Source organism: Leguminivora glycinivorella, chromosome 4 (genome assembly GCF_023078275.1).
Source record: "Leguminivora glycinivorella isolate SPB_JAAS2020 chromosome 4, LegGlyc_1.1, whole genome shotgun sequence".
NCBI classification, from domain to species: domain Eukaryota; kingdom Metazoa; phylum Arthropoda; class Insecta; order Lepidoptera; family Tortricidae; genus Leguminivora; species Leguminivora glycinivorella.
The window spans coordinates 23112596-23132338 of NC_062974.1; the positions used below are offsets into that span (position 1 = coordinate 23112596).

At 37.3% G+C, this 19743-nt stretch overlaps 1 protein-coding gene across 2 annotated transcripts in view; it reads left to right on the forward strand.

The window, feature by feature from the left end:
- The first annotated feature begins 1072 nt into the window (after positions 1-1072).
- LOC125225333 (mitochondrial folate transporter/carrier) overlaps positions 1073-19743 on the forward strand; it is a 33055-nt gene continuing 14384 nt past the window's right edge. For both annotated transcript variants that reach the window (XR_007176978.1, XM_048128986.1), the window contains exons 1-3: positions 1073-1420; positions 8288-8441; positions 11128-11377. Coding sequence is in view for 1 of the 2 variants with exons in the window: in XM_048128986.1 (XP_047984943.1) it covers positions 1270-1420; positions 8288-8441; positions 11128-11377 (555 nt within the window). In the remaining variant the exon portion in view is untranslated. The remainder of the gene's footprint in view (positions 1421-8287; positions 8442-11127; positions 11378-19743) is intronic.

Genomic DNA, 19743 nt, shown 5'->3' on the forward strand with positions numbered 1-19743 from the left:
AAGTCTTGAAGACGAAGAGCGTCCTGGGCGGCCGACGGTGTGGGATATCGTGGAAACAAAAAATGCTGTCGAGAGCGAATCGGGTACTAGTACACGTCAGTTATCGAACACTCTTGGCCCTTCAAAATCCACAGTACATCGTCATCTTATCACGTTGGGAAAAATATATAAAAGTTGCAGAGTTGTACCCCATGACTTGAGTGAGGAACAAGCGCAGCGTCGGTTTGAAGTGTGTCGGCAGTTGCTTATAATCTTCCCAAAGATTATCGCTTTTTAAAAAATATCGTTACTTGCGATGAAAAGTGGATCTATTTACATAATCCTAATATGAAAAAGCAATGGTTGGATATAGGTCAATTGCCTAAACCAGTGCCTAAAAGAGAACGCTTCGAAAAAAAGGTTATGTTATGTGTTTGGTAGAATTTTGAGGGCCTAATTTATTATGAGCTGATTCCTGATGGTCGCACGATTAATGCCAACATATACTGTGAACAATTAGAAAAAGTTTATGAAATTTTAAAGCAAAAATACCCCTCACTTATAAACCGGAAGACAGCAGTGCTGCAACAAGATAACGCCCGGCCTCATACCGCAAGAAAGACCATGGAAAAAATTAAAGAACTCGAAGCATTTGAACTGCTACCACACCCTGCGTTTAGTCCCGACCTAGCACCTTCGGATTATTACCTTTTTCGATCGATGGCACAATTCTTTCGAGGGAGAAATTTTCAAAGTATGGAAGAAGTCGAAACCGGGGTTACTGAATTTTTCGCATCCAAAAATAAGGACTGGTTCTATCAAGGTTTCCGAGAATTAGCTGACAGGTGGACTAAGGTCATAGAACATCGAGGATTATATTTTGAGTATTAAAAGACTTTTCCTTATTTTGTTTTTTATTGAATATATTTTTGTTAACTAACCGACATTATTTATGGGACAGCCTCTGTACCAAAGCAACTAAGTTTAGCAATCCATCCTGCAGATGCCGCTGCTAGCTGGAAATGAAGGAAACTTTTTTAAACGAAGTTGTGTCTCCTACAACGCTCGCTGTTTTGCAATAATTTTATGATTTATAATCTGTGCAATCGTGATGTGATGGAGGAAAGTGATTAGTACATGCAATTTCGTCGAATATTACGAAAGAAATATGCTTAGTGAAAATTCATTTAAATATACATTTGTTAAAGATTTCTGGGAAAGTGTGTTTCGGTAGGCTTGTTGATTTGTGAAAACAAAATGCAAAGTATTTATCTGTGATCTATTATAATCATGAGTACGATGAAGAACCCAAATCCATCGTCTTCGAAGGCGGCTTTGCTAAGCCACATTAAATACGAGCACCTGGTAGCTGGTATATCGGGTGGTGTTACGTCTACGTTGATTCTGCACCCTTTGGACCTCATTAAAATTAGATTTGCTGGTAAGTTTATATACATGTGACTTTAAATTTTATTGTAGTTGCCATGTGCCTTTTTCTGATAAAAATACCATTTGATCGCACGTGTAGAGTAGTAGATATGCCATTCTTCAATGTTGCAAAGTTGAAAGAAAACTGGTCATGTGGTAATGTTGATGGCCTTGAACTTCACTTGCAGTGAAAGTGCATTAAGTGCATATAATGTTATGTTTACACAAAGAAGTAACTTCCTGCTTTCTTGGCAACTCTGATTCTTACCGTTAATCTTAATAACATCAGCAGTTTATGAAAATTTGGAAGGATGTCTAGATTTAATTTAAGTAATAAACTTTGATAAGTAAGAGTTAGATAATAATTATGGGCTAAGAAAGTAAGCCTTTTTAATAGGCAACTTCAGGTTTAGTTTCCCATATCATTTACTGGTTTTATTACTTCAGCTGAAAATATTTGTAAGTACATACATACATACATACAATCACGCCTGTATCCCATAAAGGGGTAGGGTGGGTAATATTTGTAAGTGTGTCTCAAAAACTAAAAAGTGCACTTATTTTTACAATTACAATTTCAGTAGATATTGCAATTAATTCACTGCCAGCAACCTTCCAAGCGAATGTAGTTAAGAATTATTGATTTAGGAGTTCATGCCTGGTTAGGGCAGTTAAATAATATATATAAAATAAATTCATGAAAATTAAACATTAAACTTGCCTAATATGTTGAATACTCCATTATTACCAATATTTTGCTACTGTTGTTTATATTGTTTATAGTACTTGGCAAATTGGCTAGTAATTTGAAGATATAGGTACAACATGTTCAATTTAAAAAACGTCTCTGTAGTGTATAGGTGTCTCGAGTACATATGGCAGTCGGTATCCGAGAGCGATAGAGGACGGACGTGCGGTGTGTATTGGCGAGCCAACCCGAGGTATATAATGTAATAGCGTGACATTACAAGTGGCGACGAGGATAAAAGCAAGTACTTACCACGTGAATCTAGTATTCGGAAAAGATGGGATAGAAACATAAGTAACATAACCTATAAAATCGAGTATCGATGCGCCATGATGCACCGTTATCTTTTTGTAAACAGGTTTGGTTACCTGCCGTTTTAAATTACTGGCATTCTTAGTACATAGTTTCGGAACGTAATGAAGCTAAATGAAAGTGTTCATTAAATACTACAAAGCGAAATGATTATAACGGCAGTTTTTCAAGAATTAAGTCAAAACTAAATAAAAATAAATGAAATGTTATTTCTTTCAACCGTGCGAATATAAATCTTAAGCAGGTAACCGAACGATGCAATTAATAAAATGTTTGAGGCAATTGACAACATACGGCCAGCCTTCCTAGATTGTCATGCCTATACAGGTGTTGGTGTGTGGCTCCTACCTACCTAGTAAACGGTTTGGTTACCTACCTAGATTGCCAAATGTTTTTAGGCACCAAAATGTTATTTGAGTTTATGTGTAGTGGGTTTATAAAATTGATTTACCTATTACATAAATCACAGCCCGGAATCATTACAATAATTTCCGTCCAACCAAAAGAAATGATATTTATTTTTAATTAGTGAAGTTACCATCTACCTGTTGGTTGGTTTAATACACAAAATTATGTGATGTTGCTAAATTTATGAATGGTTAAGCTATTTACCTAAATAAGGCATTTACTTGAATGATAAAATGTTGTACAACCATCACACTTAAATGTCCTATGGTAGCATTAGTCGATGTTTGAGAGTAAGGTGAAAACCAAAACAAACTAGATAAATACTTACCTAAGAGGGGTGAATTTACGTAAAAGTAACGTAAGTCACGACTTCATTAAGTGGTTAATTTGAACTACAGCTGCAAATGAAAGGATCTATGCATATGTCGGGAAAGTAACACTTATTTAGAGATAGATTATCATTTGAACGTGAATCTTTTGAATTGATTGAACATGCCATAAAATCGTGACTAATACTCATGTCGCGGATTGACTTTACGTAAACATTCCTAACGCCGATTTCGAGCAGTTTTATCTGAGTATTTAATTACTTAAAAACCAGAAAACCAGATGGGTTCACATTAAGTGCTAAATATACCTACTTATAATAAATAAAGAAATATACACCCTGTTGTTATTGGATTACGTTAACTAAAAAAAAAAGAGATTCATTACATCAAATACAATTAATTTATCTATGAAACTAGCGTCGTAATTCTTGCGGTTATCGAGTTTTAAAAAAAAAGTGCTGAACACAACAATTCCTAATATTATTTGTTTTGACATATGCCGTCAATCACTTGACTCTAACTTGAATGTTATTCTTAAGGGTCTCTCACAATAATAAATTAATTTATTATGTATGAAAAGGATGAACATTTTTTATTGCATATTTACCTAAAAGTGATATACAGGATGGTTCTTGATAATGAACCTAACGACGTGTCAAATTTAACGAAAAAAAAACACGGTATAGAAAAAAAAACACATTTTTGAAGCACTTATGATAAGCAGTTTCCATCTAAGTATTAAATTACTTTGTCAGTAAAGTCGGCAGGAAAAAAAAGAGGCATTAAACGGAGGTGCAACTCTGTACATTCAATTGTATCGACCATTTAATTGGCACCTAAGTACTATGAAATTTTATGCCATTGTGGCTGAAAATAAGGCATTAAATTGCGAATTTGGAAACAGCAGATTACAGAATCTGGACATTTTATTGTCATGTGTGTGAATTGGATAACAGAAATTCTGGTTATTAAGCTAGTTAATACAGCAGATTACCGAATCTGGACATTAAATTGTCATGGAAAAAAAACCTACTGGTAACAAAATAACAATGACCTGTACAGTGTGCACGGCTCATTCAAAGCAGATAAAATGTATCTGGTCATTAATTTGACATGACTTTAGCCTTACGAGGATAAATATAGATATATGTGGAACCAGCAGATTACTGAATCTGGACATTTAATTGTCATGTAAAATAAATGAAAAAAAAAACATACTTACCTTGGTTAAAGCAGATATATTTATCTGGTCATTAAATTGTTATAAACATAGTTAAATAGCAATTAAAAAAAAAAAAAAAAACTGAACATTGAATTGTTGCAAATATGAGCTTAATGATAATAACCTAAACACGAAGTAAAATACGGTTATACTGGTTGAACGTGCGCTTAAATGACGCTTAGATCAGATGATAAATACTATCTGAGCCTTCAATTGTCATAATAGTAGATTGACGTCGGTCAATAAATATCATTAAATTGAAACCGAAATAAATTACACATATGAAAGAAAAACATACCAAGGCATCCAGTGCCTGAGAGTCTGAGACAACTACCCCAGTAAAACACTCAACTACAATGACTGAGTACTTTGAGATAGCATAAGCTGAAATATTTTCAATATAATATATTTTGACTTGTGTTAGTTAGAATCATTAAATTGATTGGGTACAGGTTGCCCCAAGAAAGTCCAGTATGGCTTCTTAATCGTTGTCGTTGGAGGCATTTGACAGCGAAGGTGATCCTACATCAGTAGGAGTTCGGTGGGAGCGCTGGAAAAGAGCACTCTTTATATACCTAGATGTCCTAGATGCCGCTAACGTCAATCAGAGTGAAAAGAGTGAAAAAAATAAATAAATAAAGACAGTGCATTGGTTTGACATTGCATTGTATATAAAAAAAAAAAAAAAAACACGTAGTGGTGCAGCTGAATTGAATAAAATTAAGCGAACGCTTGATACATTTCAACAACGCGGAAAAAAAAGAAGTTGCTAACTCTGCTTACCGTCAACAAGGCTTTGTCAGTATGGGTGACCTCAAGAGAAAGACATGCCTATTTAAGTTGATCTATGATAGATTTTCAAAGACAATCTACGTCAGTTGAAAATCATTACAAAAATATATTGGTACTGAAGGTACTCGTTATCAGTTAGGGTAATAGGTACATACTGCAGAGATTCATGTAGGTGAATCTCATACAAGTCAGGTGTCCAGTTAAAACAAATAAACTAATGGATCTGTGAGCCTCTATTGAACTAATATAGAAAAAAAATAAGAAATAAAAATGCTGAACTTGTTTGCGTAATTTCACGGGAGGATATTGAAATGTGGTCTCTCTTTCGTGAATACATATTAAAGATTTTCCAAGCGAACTAGTAACCTAAGTTTGTAAATTTATAAAATAAATCTCACTAGTGACCTTATTTCGTCTGGTCAAGAAAATGAACAAAAGGACAACAATCAGCGGCTGAATCAGCTTTGTCTGTAGTGGTTGTAAAATGTTAAATAATCACAGATTTCAATGCTTCACGTCAATTATCTAGGTACCTAACTACTTACAATGCACATTATTTAGAGGTTAGGGAACATGATTCTATATACAAATGGATTGATAGACGGATGTGAAGTTAAGGGTACAACTGAGAGAAATTTGCCTTGTGAATCTAACAAACTCGTCTTGTTGCGTGTTTATCTGTTTGAAACAATAGTATTTTAGTAAAAGGAATAAATCACAATATTGATGATACAAGTCGAATTTGTACGAACCAAACAACAAGGTCAAACTTGTTAAAACATATTTTATTGAATCAGCCAAACATATGTTTAAATCAATATGTGACATGTGCTTTTACAAAATCGACTTGTTGGTTTAAATAAAAGATTGGTTCAAAAAAAAAAAAAAAAACAATAATATTTCCTCCCACGAACGCTCCGGCTGTGGAATGAGCTATGTCAAGGTATTCCCCGATGAACTACAGTATGGGGTTCTAAAAAAAAGGAGTATACAAGTTTCAAATGGGTCGACGACGCGCATGTGACACCCCTTGGGTTGCAGGCGTCCATAGGTTACGGTGACCGCTTTCAATTAGGAGGCCCTATAACTGTTTGCCACCGACGTGGTATAAAAAAAAATGTAGAAGGAAGTGTAACTACACTTAACAACATCAAACTTGTAGTTGGAATGAAAGAACACGTAGGCGCAATTTTAACAAAAAAAAAAATAGAAATGTTGAACGAACATTAAATCTAGTTGTTTTTCTCTCCGTGTGACACATAAATAAACGCTGAGTCTGTCAAGATACAACATCTCCTGAAGGAATTTAAAGACACAGCTGCAAAAACAAATTCAAATCGTGGTACCTTGGGAGAAACACTGTGCTTACCTACTAAACTACCTCGTAGTTCGGTGAGCTGTATAAGTATTCTGTTACTCCTGTTACTCCGGTCAATTTCAGTATGACTTGATGCCTTGTAAATGGGCATGCTGATTTGTTCGGTTAACAGCGCAAAGAAAGTAAATGAAGGAGATAATATTTGGGTAATAATTTAGATAATATTTTATCAAAGGAATGGAATGCACTCCCACCATAGATGTTCCCAGAAAAATACGACCTCGGTCTCATTAAGATAAAAGTGAATATGCTAAGTATTACTGAATCGGTGAGCTCCATCTTCGACTATATCTTCACCTTCCATCAGGTGTGACTATGGTCAATCGCCAATCAGCAAAAAAAAAAAAAGAGTGGTTTTGTAATTTCTTTAATAATCATATTATAAAATAGCCTAGCCTAAGAGTTAAGATCTTAAGATAGATAAAGAGATAATAATAATAATAAAAAAAGATGTTGATAAAATACTTTAAAAGAAAAGTGTTATCTAAAATATGTACATACTGTGTAGATATAAATCGGATGTTAGTATAATTGGGTCAATTGGGTAAGCAATTCTTAAATAGTGTATGAACAGCTATCTATTTTAGAAAATTAATCGTTGATTACTTTGTGTGGTACAAAGTATCTACGAGAAAGAAAGCTGATCATGATGAAACAAAATCAATAAAACGATAAAGTGGATACGTGACCCTGAATAGGATTTTAATGCATATTCTATATAGTATCTCTATGTATTACAATCACGAGCCCTTTCGATCCAGGAAAAAAAAACAGTAGACAGTAAAAGTTTTAATAACTATGCACTGCAATTTATAATTAAATTTATGAGTAGATCTAACTAAACATTATAATATCCGTAAGTATTATGAATTGCATTAGATGAAATGAAAAATGAAATAAAATGAAATAAATGTTTATTCAAACAGTCTGAATTGAAAAAGATAACAGATTTAAAGAAGAAGGAGTGAGACTGACATTTAGGAATTGTAGTTAATAAAACACACAAGTATGTTTGAGTACACACTGCAGGTGGTGGTGCAGCGTCCGCTCTGAGTCAACCCTCAGACCGGAATGTCCTAAACATATGACTAAAGATAGAAAATTAATCCCTAATTATAACTACTTCACATACAGTACTAAGTGGTAAAGACGGAGATGATCAAATTAGGAATGACGAAAGTGGGCAGACAATTAGAAGAAACGTAGTTCATTAAAAAAAGAAAAAAAGATACACGGCAAGAGCATGGCAAGTATTTGAATTAAAACTAGATTGACCTATTATTTAAATATTTATAAAAAAAAAAAAATTAAAACAAGAAAGGGATGTAGTGTATAGGTGTCTCGAGTACATATGGCAGTCGGTATCCGAGAGCGATAGAGGACGGACGTGCGGTGTGTATTGGCGAGCCAACCCGAGGTATATAATGTAATAGCGTGACATTACAGTCTCCTCAGTACATTTTGTATAGGAAGGACGTAAAGACGCGCCCCAGGCGACGGGTCGCTTGGGGCGCGTCACTTGAGGCGCCCCAAGCGACGAAAAGAGGAGACCTGTACCCAGCAGTGGAATGTTTATAGGCTGACTAAATTATGTATTAGGTTAGGTAATCTGCCTATTGAAAACTGCATAAGTCCAAAACTCTCTGAATAAATTCTGTTATAGCTGGTATTATAAAGTGTTCTTTTTACAGTGAATGACGGCCGGACCGCCACAGTACCGAGGTACGATGGGCTCAGCAGCGCATTTGTGACCATAGTGAAGAAAGAAGGTGTAAAAGGGCTGTACAGAGGTGTCACGCCCAACGTGTGGGGCTCTGGCTCCGCGTGGGGATTCTATTTCCTATTGTAAGTACTTTTATATACATAGTGCTGAGGTTTACAAGCCCACTGGTGCATTTGTGACCATTGTAAACAAAGTTTTAAAGTCACATACGGGTCGAACGCGATTAATTAACATTATTTTTACCTTTTTTCCCAACGTTTCGGCGGCGGTTTCGGGTTTGTTGTGAGTGCTGTGTGTTGTGCGGTGGGAAATAAACATTAACTAAAAGCGGGTAGATTATATTTATTTGTCTAACCCGAACATTTATATAAATTAATATCGGGTAGTTTTGTGGTGTTTACATTTCCGGTGACACTTTGCTGGGACGTCAGTCTTCCGCGACCACGGCCAGTGCAACCTGGCCGAAACGTTGGGAAAAAAGGTAAAAATAATGTTAATTAATCGCGTTCGACCTGTATGTGACTTTAAATATGTGTACAAAGCGCGAGAACTTAGTGTTACATTGTAAACAAAGTAGGGAAAACAAGGACAAATGGAAGAAGATGAAGGAAGCGTATAATGTCAATAGAATAAAACAAAAAAAATCTATTCTAATATAAGAAGGGGCTCTACAGAAGGGTTAAGTACAAAGTCTGGGTCTTGGGCTCCGCATATCGATTCTATTTCCTATTATTAGTATATAGATACACAGTAGTCAGTACTGAGGTAGGGGCTCCACAGGATTGATAACCATAATTAACCCTGAAATGCATGACCTTGACAGAGATTTGTTCAAATTTGAATTTTGACATGTTGTCGATAGAGTCAAAAATACATGATGCATATATACATCACTATGCATTTAAGGGTTAAGAAGGAGGGAGTAATTAGGTCAGCACCTAGCAAGTAACACCAAATATAGGCTATATCTATTATTATTATTTGTCTGTCTTTTCCATATCTCGGGACCATGGGTCCCGGACCTTTGGGAGGCATGCGTGGGGCCGAAGCCAACAGCACAGAGGCCCTTTTAGACATTTTAATCTAAAGGCAAGGGATACACGTGGCAGATACCATCCCCGAGCGCACAATATGATACAACCGGAGATGGTCCCCGCCAGGTGCAAAGACTATTGCAGTGCAGCACTTTTGTGCTGCGATGGGAGCTAAGGTCATAGGTTATTGTTTTGAAAGTTGGATGAACTGGTTAAAGGGCTATGGGAGGAGACTATCGGACACCTGCCGTGACAATTAGTCTCACAATTGTAAAAGGCAGGCGGTGACTCGCCAGCTCATTGAGTGGGCCCTGCAAAACGGCCGCACGCACGGTGCGACAACAGAGCAACACTTGAGAGTGGCTAAAAGGTTGTCGAGAGTTCCATTCAGCAGGCCGCCGGCGTTATGACATTTTACACTTCCAACCTGGAGCATAGGTCCCGCTCTTGCGAATCCACTCTGGCCGGCCGGTTAAGGCAAGCGCAGAGGCGAGGGCTAGATGGAAGTGCCCTTTGGAATAGGGGTCCGCGGTGCCACTCACCGTCAGCTCGCCACAAGCTGCCCCCGCGGGCTTATTATTATTATTATTTGTAAAGCAGGCAGGCAGTTGTAGTAACTGATAAAGCCTGTATCCAGTTGTCGGTAGAGGTTTCAGTTGTCTAATTTATTCTTGAATTCGTTTACACTTTGGGCCGATATTACATCCTCCGGGAGCTGATTCCAAGCTTTTACCACTCTATTACTAAAGAAATGTCTATGAGGATTGTTGTATGACCTGCGAGAGACCAGTTTATACTGATGACCTCTCAGACGGGTGTTGTTATTACGTTCTAGCATTTTATGAAAATCTTTGAGGTCATTATTTTATCAAATATTTAGTAACAAATCTTGAAAGTGATAAGAACAGTTTAAACTGGGTTGTGCAAAGAAAACATGCTCGTGGTTCGTTTTCCACAAACTGTCCATTGTGTACTCAGACTTGTGAAGTGTGTTTACTAGTTTCTGATATTCCCTAACCAACTATGTGTATAGGCATGTAGATATACTTATACAGATGTATTGCGAAATGTTTTTTCTTAGTATTTTACGGAAACGTGCGAACATAAATAAATAAATAAATATTGGGGACACCTTACACAGATCAACTTAGCCCCAAACTAAGCAAAGCTTGTACTATGGGTGCTAAGCGACAATATACATAAATACATACATATATACATAGAAAACAGCCATGATTCAGGAACAAATATCTGTGCTCATCACACAAATAAATGCCCTTACCGGGATTCGAACCCAGGATCGCGGCTTAGCAGGCAGGGTCACTACCGACTGAGCCAGACCGGTCGTCATGTTATAAATAAATAAATAATATTATAGGACTTAATTCTTACACAGATTGACTGAGTCCCATGGTAAGCTCAAGAAGGCTTGTTGTGGGTACTCAGGCAGACAACAATATGTATAAACTATAAACTAATGTAAAGGGTGGAAAGGTAAATCGGGGAGTGGAGGAAAACTACCTTAAATCCTTAACCTGGCAGTCTTTACTCAAGGAAGACATTCTTTTATTTTTAAAAAGAAACAAAACTGCATTCAAAGATTCTCTGAAAATTGCTTACCTCGCTCGGGACTGCGTCGTAATCACTAAATGGGCCGCGAATGCGCGGCCGCCGGCATGTTAGCTCGGCGAAAGGTACGCAGAGTGTGGTGCCTCTGGTTTGTGATTGTGACTGCCTGTTTTAGACAGTAACTTTATATTCAATTTGTTTCCAGCTACAATGCAATAAAGACATGGATCCAAGGCGGCAACGCGCGCAACCCGCTAGGCCCTGGCATGCACATGCTTGCAGCTGCCGAGGCTGGAGTCCTATCACTCATAATGACTAACCCTATCTGGGTGGTGAAGACACGACTATGTCTACAGTATAGTGAAGAACATGTGGCGGACAATAAGAGATATAAGGGCATGGTGGATGGACTGTGCAAGATTTATAGGACTGAGGGGATCAGGGGATTATATCGGGTGAGTCTATTTTTTATACCTTTGTCTATAATGTTAGGTTATACCTCTCATCATGACCATTTGTATGTGGGTGGTGAAGACTCGATTGCGTCTACAGTATAGAGAACATGTGGCGGACAATAAGAGATATAAGGGTATGGTGGATGGGCTCTGCAACATTTACAGGACTGAGAGGATCAGGGGATTATATCGGGTGAGTCCATCTTTATTTCTAACTACAATGTTCGGTTTTACCTTTCATCATGACCATTCTTATCTGGGTTGTGAAGATGAGACTATGTCTGTCTACAGTTTATGAGATGCAAGGGCATGGTGGATGGACAGGGTATTCATTTGTGGGAGAGGAGACGAGGGAATTATCTAATTTATCTAGAGTGCATCTATTTTCGTTACTGTAGTTATTATAAAAATTAACCTTTTTAGGGTTCCGTACCTCAAAAGGAAAAAACGGAACCCTTATAGGATCACTTTGTTGTCCGTCTGTCCGTCCGTCCGTCCGTCTGTCAAGACCCTTTTTCTCAGGAACGCGTGGAGGTATGAAGCTGAAATTTATATCAATTACTCAGGTCTACTGTCCCTTGAAGCTGTGAAAAAATCAAACTTCTAAGCCAACGCAATCAAAAGATACAGCCGTTTATGCCGCAAATTTTCGACACTTGCAAGGGAATCAAAACCTACAGGGTGCTTCCCGTGAACTCAGAATCTTGAAATTTGGTACGAAGCAACGTCTTATAGCATAGATAAAGGAAAAATTACGAAAACCATAAATTTTTAGTTACATCACATAATATATTTTTTTTTAATAATTGTAAACCTTGCAGGTTTGTACGGAACCCTCGGTGCGCGAGTCCGACTCGCACTTGGCCGGTTTTTTTTTAAGGGAACAGTTTAGTGACTGTTTAAAGGAGACGATTAGGCGCGGCTTTAATAATAACTTAGAGAAAATGCACATTTCTCATGACTTTGATTTTACTTGGCAGCTAAATAGTTACCGTTACCGATCGTTGTGTCCCACGCAGTCTCCGATAGCGAATACTATCACGTCATATCCAAAAATAGTAAAACAAGTCAATGGCGAGTCGACCTGAAAGTTCTTTACCACCTGTTTTTTTTTTTTGCTTATTTTATACTTACTAGATTTTGTCCGCGGCTTAGCTCGCGTTAGAAAGAGACAAAAAGTAGCCTATGTCACTCTCCATCCCTTCAACTATCTCCACTTAAAAAATCACGTCAATTCGTCGCTCCGTTTTGCCATGAAAGACGGACAAACAAACAGACACATACACCCGCCATTTATAATATTAGTATGGATGTCCTGTCAGTCCTGTTATGTGACTTTAACATCAAAGTTAAAATGTAACTCTGCGAGTCTTCGATGTATTTTGCATTCAGCATGTTTTTCTTAGGTCCTCTGGTAAACAGTATCCACATGTTTTGCAGATAAACCTGTGGCATGGCAATAATATTTACATTCTAGTAGATAAGTCGTGTTGCAAAATCTCTCGGTAGATTACGAATGAGAATTTCATAGGTAAACATTGCTTACGTAGGATACACGCTGGTCTAATTCAACATACGCATTATGTCGTAAACACTGTAAACAGGGTTTGTATAAGTTGTAACATACATACATACATATAATCACGCCCGTATCCCATAAAGAGGTAGGCAGAGCACATGAACTACTACGTTTCAGTGCCACTCTTGGCAAAAAGGGGTTGAAAGAAATCTAAATTGTGACATTGCAGTGACAGGTTGCCTACGCCACAATTTCACCCATATCCCACAGTCGACTAAAAGTTGTAAACAGAAGTAAAACAGGATTTCTCCCCTCTTCGAGGCGAGATTTTATTTACTTGGTTGTTAATGTTATTCTACATAGCATGGCTACGTCACCAGCACTCTGCGGTAAAAGCAGTTGCTGATGCCGAAACGGCAAGGACATGAACATGATGAGATGACTAGCTCTAGTTCGACAATATACTAGGAAGATTATAGGCTGCCAGCGTATTATGCTTCCAATTTTATCACTTATCCACGTGGATAAGACATCTGTCATTCTCACACTGACATACTTGCCAAAGCGTGACAGATGTCTTATCCACGTGGATAGGTGATAAAATTGGAAGCATGATACGCCGGCTGGTCGCTCTTGGTCCCACGTCCCACTACTGTCTAATTTTGGTGATATATTGCGTAAATATGACGTAGGTAAATTATGTAGGTTTTATTCTGCTGTAAATGTATTAGGATCACTCTCTCATCTTAGCGTTTTCCCGGCTCCATACTCAGCTCGAGCGCTTCGGAGCCCTGGGGTCCGCTTACCGGCTTTTCCTTCTGCACTTCGCACGGTTTTCTGCATCCTTGGTTATGAGACCAGGTTCTGTTTTATTAGGAATATTAGGATATCTGCGCCAAACCCCGGCTCGTACCAATGAGTTTTTCGGAACTTATGTGCGAAATGTCATTTGATATTTGCCAGTCGCTTTTCGGTGAAGGAAAACATCGTGAGGAAACCGGACTAATTCCAATAAGGCCGAGTTAACCTTCGGGTTGGAAGGTCAGATGGCAGTCGCTTTCGTAAAACTAGTACTTATGCCAAATCTTGGAATTAGTTGTCAAAGCGGACCCAGGCTCCCATGAGCCGCGGTGAATCCCGGGATAACGCAAGGAGGATGATGAGGATATCTGCGCCAAAAACTAACCAAGCTTGACTAGAAAATACATTTCTCATATATCATTTTTTTTCTTATTTTGTACTTCCGTTCTAACACCGTCACCTCAGTGTCTCAGTGAAATTTGTCATTAACTATAAATAGTATTAGTGCATCATGCAGATCATGCTAGTCTCACTGTCCTGTATGTCCTACAGTTTACAAATGTCCTGATAATTGGTGCACTAGTTTTGTTTGTCATCATTGTCATCAATGAAACAATGGGTCTTGCGAATATCACACGAGACTTATGGTTGGCGATTGTTCATTGTGATTGTATGAGAACATGCTCCTAACAGATCCAAAATTATATAAAAAAAAACATCATACTTATAGTATTTGATTTGACAAACACTCGAACACCTCAATAGGAACATAGAAGGAAAATTTGTTATCGGTAGCCCAAAATTAATCGTTTCATAATCTCTCCAAGAAACGGTGATAGTGATGTTATCTGGTTAATAACCGGTCTTTCTCCTGGTCTTATTAGTCATTCATAAACCCAGAAATGCAAAAACAGCTGTTTTTTACATTATTTGACTTAAAGGCGGAGCAGCATTTTCAAAGTTTTTTATTTTATTTTTGAAGACTATAGGCTTAACTTTTTTTTATGTGTAGCGATACTCATGTCTTCAAGATATTTTTTATCACTTTCGCTGGCCCATTCGAATGCTGTCTCGAGCTCTCTGTAAGATTTTGTGCCTTAGGGGGCCGACATTTCTTTTAATCAAATCTCTCCCAGAAAACTTGCCAATCCTTTAATGTTTTCTTGAACCACGCTTTGTTGCGGTAGTTTTTGTAAAGAAAAAGGATGCAAAGATATTCTAAATTGACTGTTAGCTTCCAACAAAACTTTCCACAGGCTTTGCATTCGGCCACAGAAAATTGGTATATAGAAATTACAAACAGTTTCGCTAGGTCGTTCTTCTCGATTGACTGAGAATCCAATACTCATGAAACTTACCAGTTTAAATGACAGATAGGTATGTAAACTTTAATCTGGCATTTATACATTAATTACATTATTAAAGTTTATTTATTTACTTACTCTGTACGGTATCAAAACTTTGTCCAGATTTCATTCCGCATACGTTATAATATATTATATGAAATTCATCTAAACGTTGTGGAATTCAACGGCATATATCCAAAATCCAAAGCTATAAAACTAGTCTGAAGAGAGTAAAATGTTTTGTACATTTTTCATATAGGTAACTACTGTAACTAGTTAATTAAAATAGCTGTTATGATTTTTAGAAGAGACGATTCCAATTGTCAGTGGAAATAAGTATGTTGACTTTTTTGATCTGCTATAAGGATGTTATATTTATACTTTGGACTTGTTTTGATTAACCGATTATAGAGTAAACAAATCCTTATCGCATCACATCGAATAAGCCAATCATTTTAATGCCAAGCTAAAAACGAGGAACTATGTGACAAATGTGGCTAGTGGACATATATGGCAGTCTAGTTATTGTAAAACATGAAACATTTCGAGTAGTTGATACTACCTGCCAGTGCCAATCGAAATAAAATTGGCTGAAGTATTCATCGACATGGTAGTTTAGATCAATTTAAGTATTATGTATTGGTTGTACCTTACCTATTGCTCGACCTTAACCTACTTCATATTAATGTATATTCGAACTTAGCAATACATATTCTGGAAATACGACAAACTATAAAAAGATTCTGTTTCCATATAACATAAAAGTTGATCAATATGCCCGTCTGCCTTTCCGTCCTACTATTGATCTGTGTTGAAATGAAAGGCACGTGCAACTGGGAAAACTATTCGCGGAATTACAAACGTTTCATAACGTGCAACTAATAAGGATGTCCTTAACGCCATAAAATTATCACGAATAACGACACGTCAGTCGACACTACTAAGCGTTTGGTGACAATCATAAACATTTGGATAGGTTTTTGACACCATTGGAAAACTGAATTGATTGAAAAAAAAATGTCACAGATTGCCCTCAACAGCCTAAAGGTGTTGTTACACGGGGAACATAATTGCCAGAAATTCACATACCGTTGCGGCGTTTGCTTCATAGTTAGTTGGTGCGTATTGAACAAACGCGGCAATGGTATGTGAAAAATTTTGCAATTGTGTTGCCCGTGTAACAGCAACAGAAGATAAGACAGGAGCAATCCACTGGCTAATAACAGTAATAACTCATGCTCTTGCTTTTGCTTTTCATATTTTCGTTCGAGTGATAAAGGCCATCTTAGAGCAAATAGAGATTGTTATTAGAAAACTTCTAAAGAGAAAACTGCTGCTGACCAGTAAAAATAGAATTGTCTTGAGTCGTATAGAAAATGTTTACGTATAGAAAAGCCGAGTATAGCAGTACTTCTGAATATTTTTGTCCGATAGAATTCTAAAATCGCATTTTGCTTTGAAGGTGCAACCATACTTTATTACCTTTACTTAAAGTTGAAACAGCGCACATAGGGGTATTTCAATAAAAAAGCTGGCCAAAATTATTTATACACATTTCTATAAGTAGTTCTATTGTGTCAATCCAAATATATGCTATTTTCATCTATTTTTATTTTTACTTATTTATATCGACTAACAGCCAGCTTTTTTAGTGAAATACCCCTATGTGCAGCGTCTTTATGTGGGTTGACAACCATACATATACTACCTGAAAATAAAACGAATCGGGTTTTTATTACTATGTGTTCTTATTGGGTCGCTAAATGGACAAACAAACACTGAGCAAAACATAATAAACGAGGAAGGTCCGATCGACTGAAGGTTGGATTACGTTTATTATCGCGGCTGATCGATCAATTCAATGTTATGAAGCTTATTGGATTTTTCTCTATAAATAAGTATTTGTGATACTGATATTATTAGATTTTTGACATTGCCTGATAAAAATATTCATCACTGTGTGTGTAACGCGAGTTATAGATGTTACACGTAGTATATACCGAAGGTCCGTTTACTCCGTTAAAAAAAAAAAACTCCAACATTGGACAGATTTTCATCAAACGTGGCTAAGAAAACTCCCGTCTGTCAGCTTTCATACATACATACATACAATCACGCCTGTTTCCCAGAGGGGTAGGCAGAGGTCACGGATTTCCATTTCTGTTAGCTTTCAAACAAAAAAACAACGAAATCTAAACGGTTCATCCATTCGAAAGCTACGATGCCACAGACAGACAGACAGACACGTCAAACTTATTGAATTGAATTGAATTGAAATTCTTTATTTCGGGTCTATCGACCCATATTTTTGTTAATAATACATTTAGCTTAAAACTAGGTTATTTATTATAGATTAGGCACATACAATTATACACTAGAATACAATAGAATAATTAAAGTAAAGTACATTTTTTTTTTACACCCCGTGATTTTTGCGTCGTAGCTTGGGTTAAAAACAAGGAAATTGGAGACATATGAAACGAAAAAGGTGTTTTCGTTGGCGAAAATATAAGAAAAGATTACTTCGCAATCGAGCCAAAAAGGAAATGATCTGATAGATGTATCTTGCTCCCTGGACCCTGATAAAGTCCAATCAATAACAGTGGATATCTCTGAAGGTTGAACTAGATAATACGTTGCCAGTTATCTCGCCTGGATACACCCAACTCAGGACACTTACTACATGGGTTCATTTTTGACCTCCGACGCAAAAACGACGGGGTACGTAAGTTTGACGTGTCTGTCTGTCTGTGTGTGTGTCTGTCTGTCTGTGGCATCGTAGCTCCCGAACGGATGAACCGATTTCGATTAAGTTTTTTTTTTGTTTGACAGCTGAGTCTCCCGACTAGGGAGTGTTTTCAGCCATGTTTCATAAAAATCGGTCTACTATGTCGCGGTCGGGGGTTTTTTCAAAATTTTAATTTTGTGGTTAGGATATCACCACACCAACTGATGGTAAACTCTCTCTAGATTGTTCGAAAACTGATGAGAATGTCTGAATGTCGTATTTAATGCTGACGTTATTTTTAACCCCCGACGCAAAAACGACATGGTGTTATAAGTTTGACGTGTCTGTCTGTCTGTTTGTATTGTATGTATGTCTGTCTGTTTGTGTGTCTGTGGCATCGTAGCTCCCGAACAGATGAACCGATTTTGATTTAGTCTTTTTTGTTTGAAAGCTGAATTAGTCGGGAGTGTTCTTAGCCATGTTTCATGAAATCGTTTTTTTTTAATTTTAATTTTGTGGTTATTGCCTTTGACTTTTCAATTATGACTTTGGATGACGTTTAGATTCGACTTTAACAACTTATATATTTTGCTCGTGGATGAAATGGCGACAGGTCTCAGGGACAACATGCGATCGACGGATGCCCCTTAAACTTAAGGGGAAAATCTACAAGACGATTGTGAGGCCTGTTGTATTGTATGGATCTGAATGCTGGGCGACAAAGGTGGAGGATGAAAGGAGAGTGCACGTAGCGGAAATGAAAATGTTGAGATGGATGTGTGGACTGTGGAGTGACCAGAATGGATCGGATCAGGAATGAGTATATTAGGGGAAGTTTGAAAGTTGCGCCTATAACGGAAAAGATGAGGAGTGGCAGGTTGGCGTGGTTCGGTCATGTAATGAGGAGGGATGAATGTCATATAGGCAAAAGAATGTTGGAGATGAAGGTTGATGGATGGAGAGGGAGGGGTAAACCCAAACAACGCTGGATGGATTGTGTGAAAGAGGATATGAGGAAGAAAGATGTGAGTGTTGAGATGACGAAAGATAGAGGAGAATGGAAGAGGAAGACGTGTTGTACCGACCCCACATAACGTGGGATAAGGGTAGGAGGAAGAAGAAGATATTTTGCTCGTATTGCTCTAGTATTTTTTTTGTTTTAACCTTCATGCTTTGAACCCTCGTATGACTCGAGACCCGCTGTGCTCGTAAAATACACTTTTGTTATGTTTTCGACAACGTTGGCTGAATGAAAGTGCTCACGTCATATCATCGAAAGCAAAACCACGCGCTAGATAACATGATATGTTTGTTATCTAATAGCAACGTATCATTTCATTTAGATTTAATGAGAAAACATGTTACATTGCGTTGTTAGGTTTTTGGTTCCAACTTCCAATGTGGTCGAAGTTCGACAATGATGATTTAACAGAACATCCTAATTACTTGTAGTGGCGTAAAGGTTTAGGTTAAATGTGTGTATATTAAAAGAATCTAAGATTTAAGAGATTAGGTAGAAAACAATTAAAATTTGACACGCGTTTGGGTTGCAAGGAGCTCCAAAGAAACAAACATAACATGGGGGGCATTTGTAACTAATCCATTTTTTCCATTATTACACCATAATGTTGAGTTCTACATGTACATGTATCCACTGAACACGCCTACCATATATAACCGGTGGACAGTCTATTTAAATAATAATGCAAACATTGTAAAACATGAAAAAAATGGACCAGTTACATTTGCCTCCCAGTCGAGATTTGCCACGCTGTACCTTACGAGTTAGGTAGGTAATGATCGCCAAAAAAATACTGACATCACTCATCAAAGTACTGTCACGTATCTCTTTAGTGGTATAATTACAACTTTTGAACCGCAAAATGAAAGGAAAATATAATTTTTTCGAGTTCATAAAATCTTTGTCGCCACGTGATTCAGGTTAATGTCGGTTTTTTGTTTATTTTCTTCC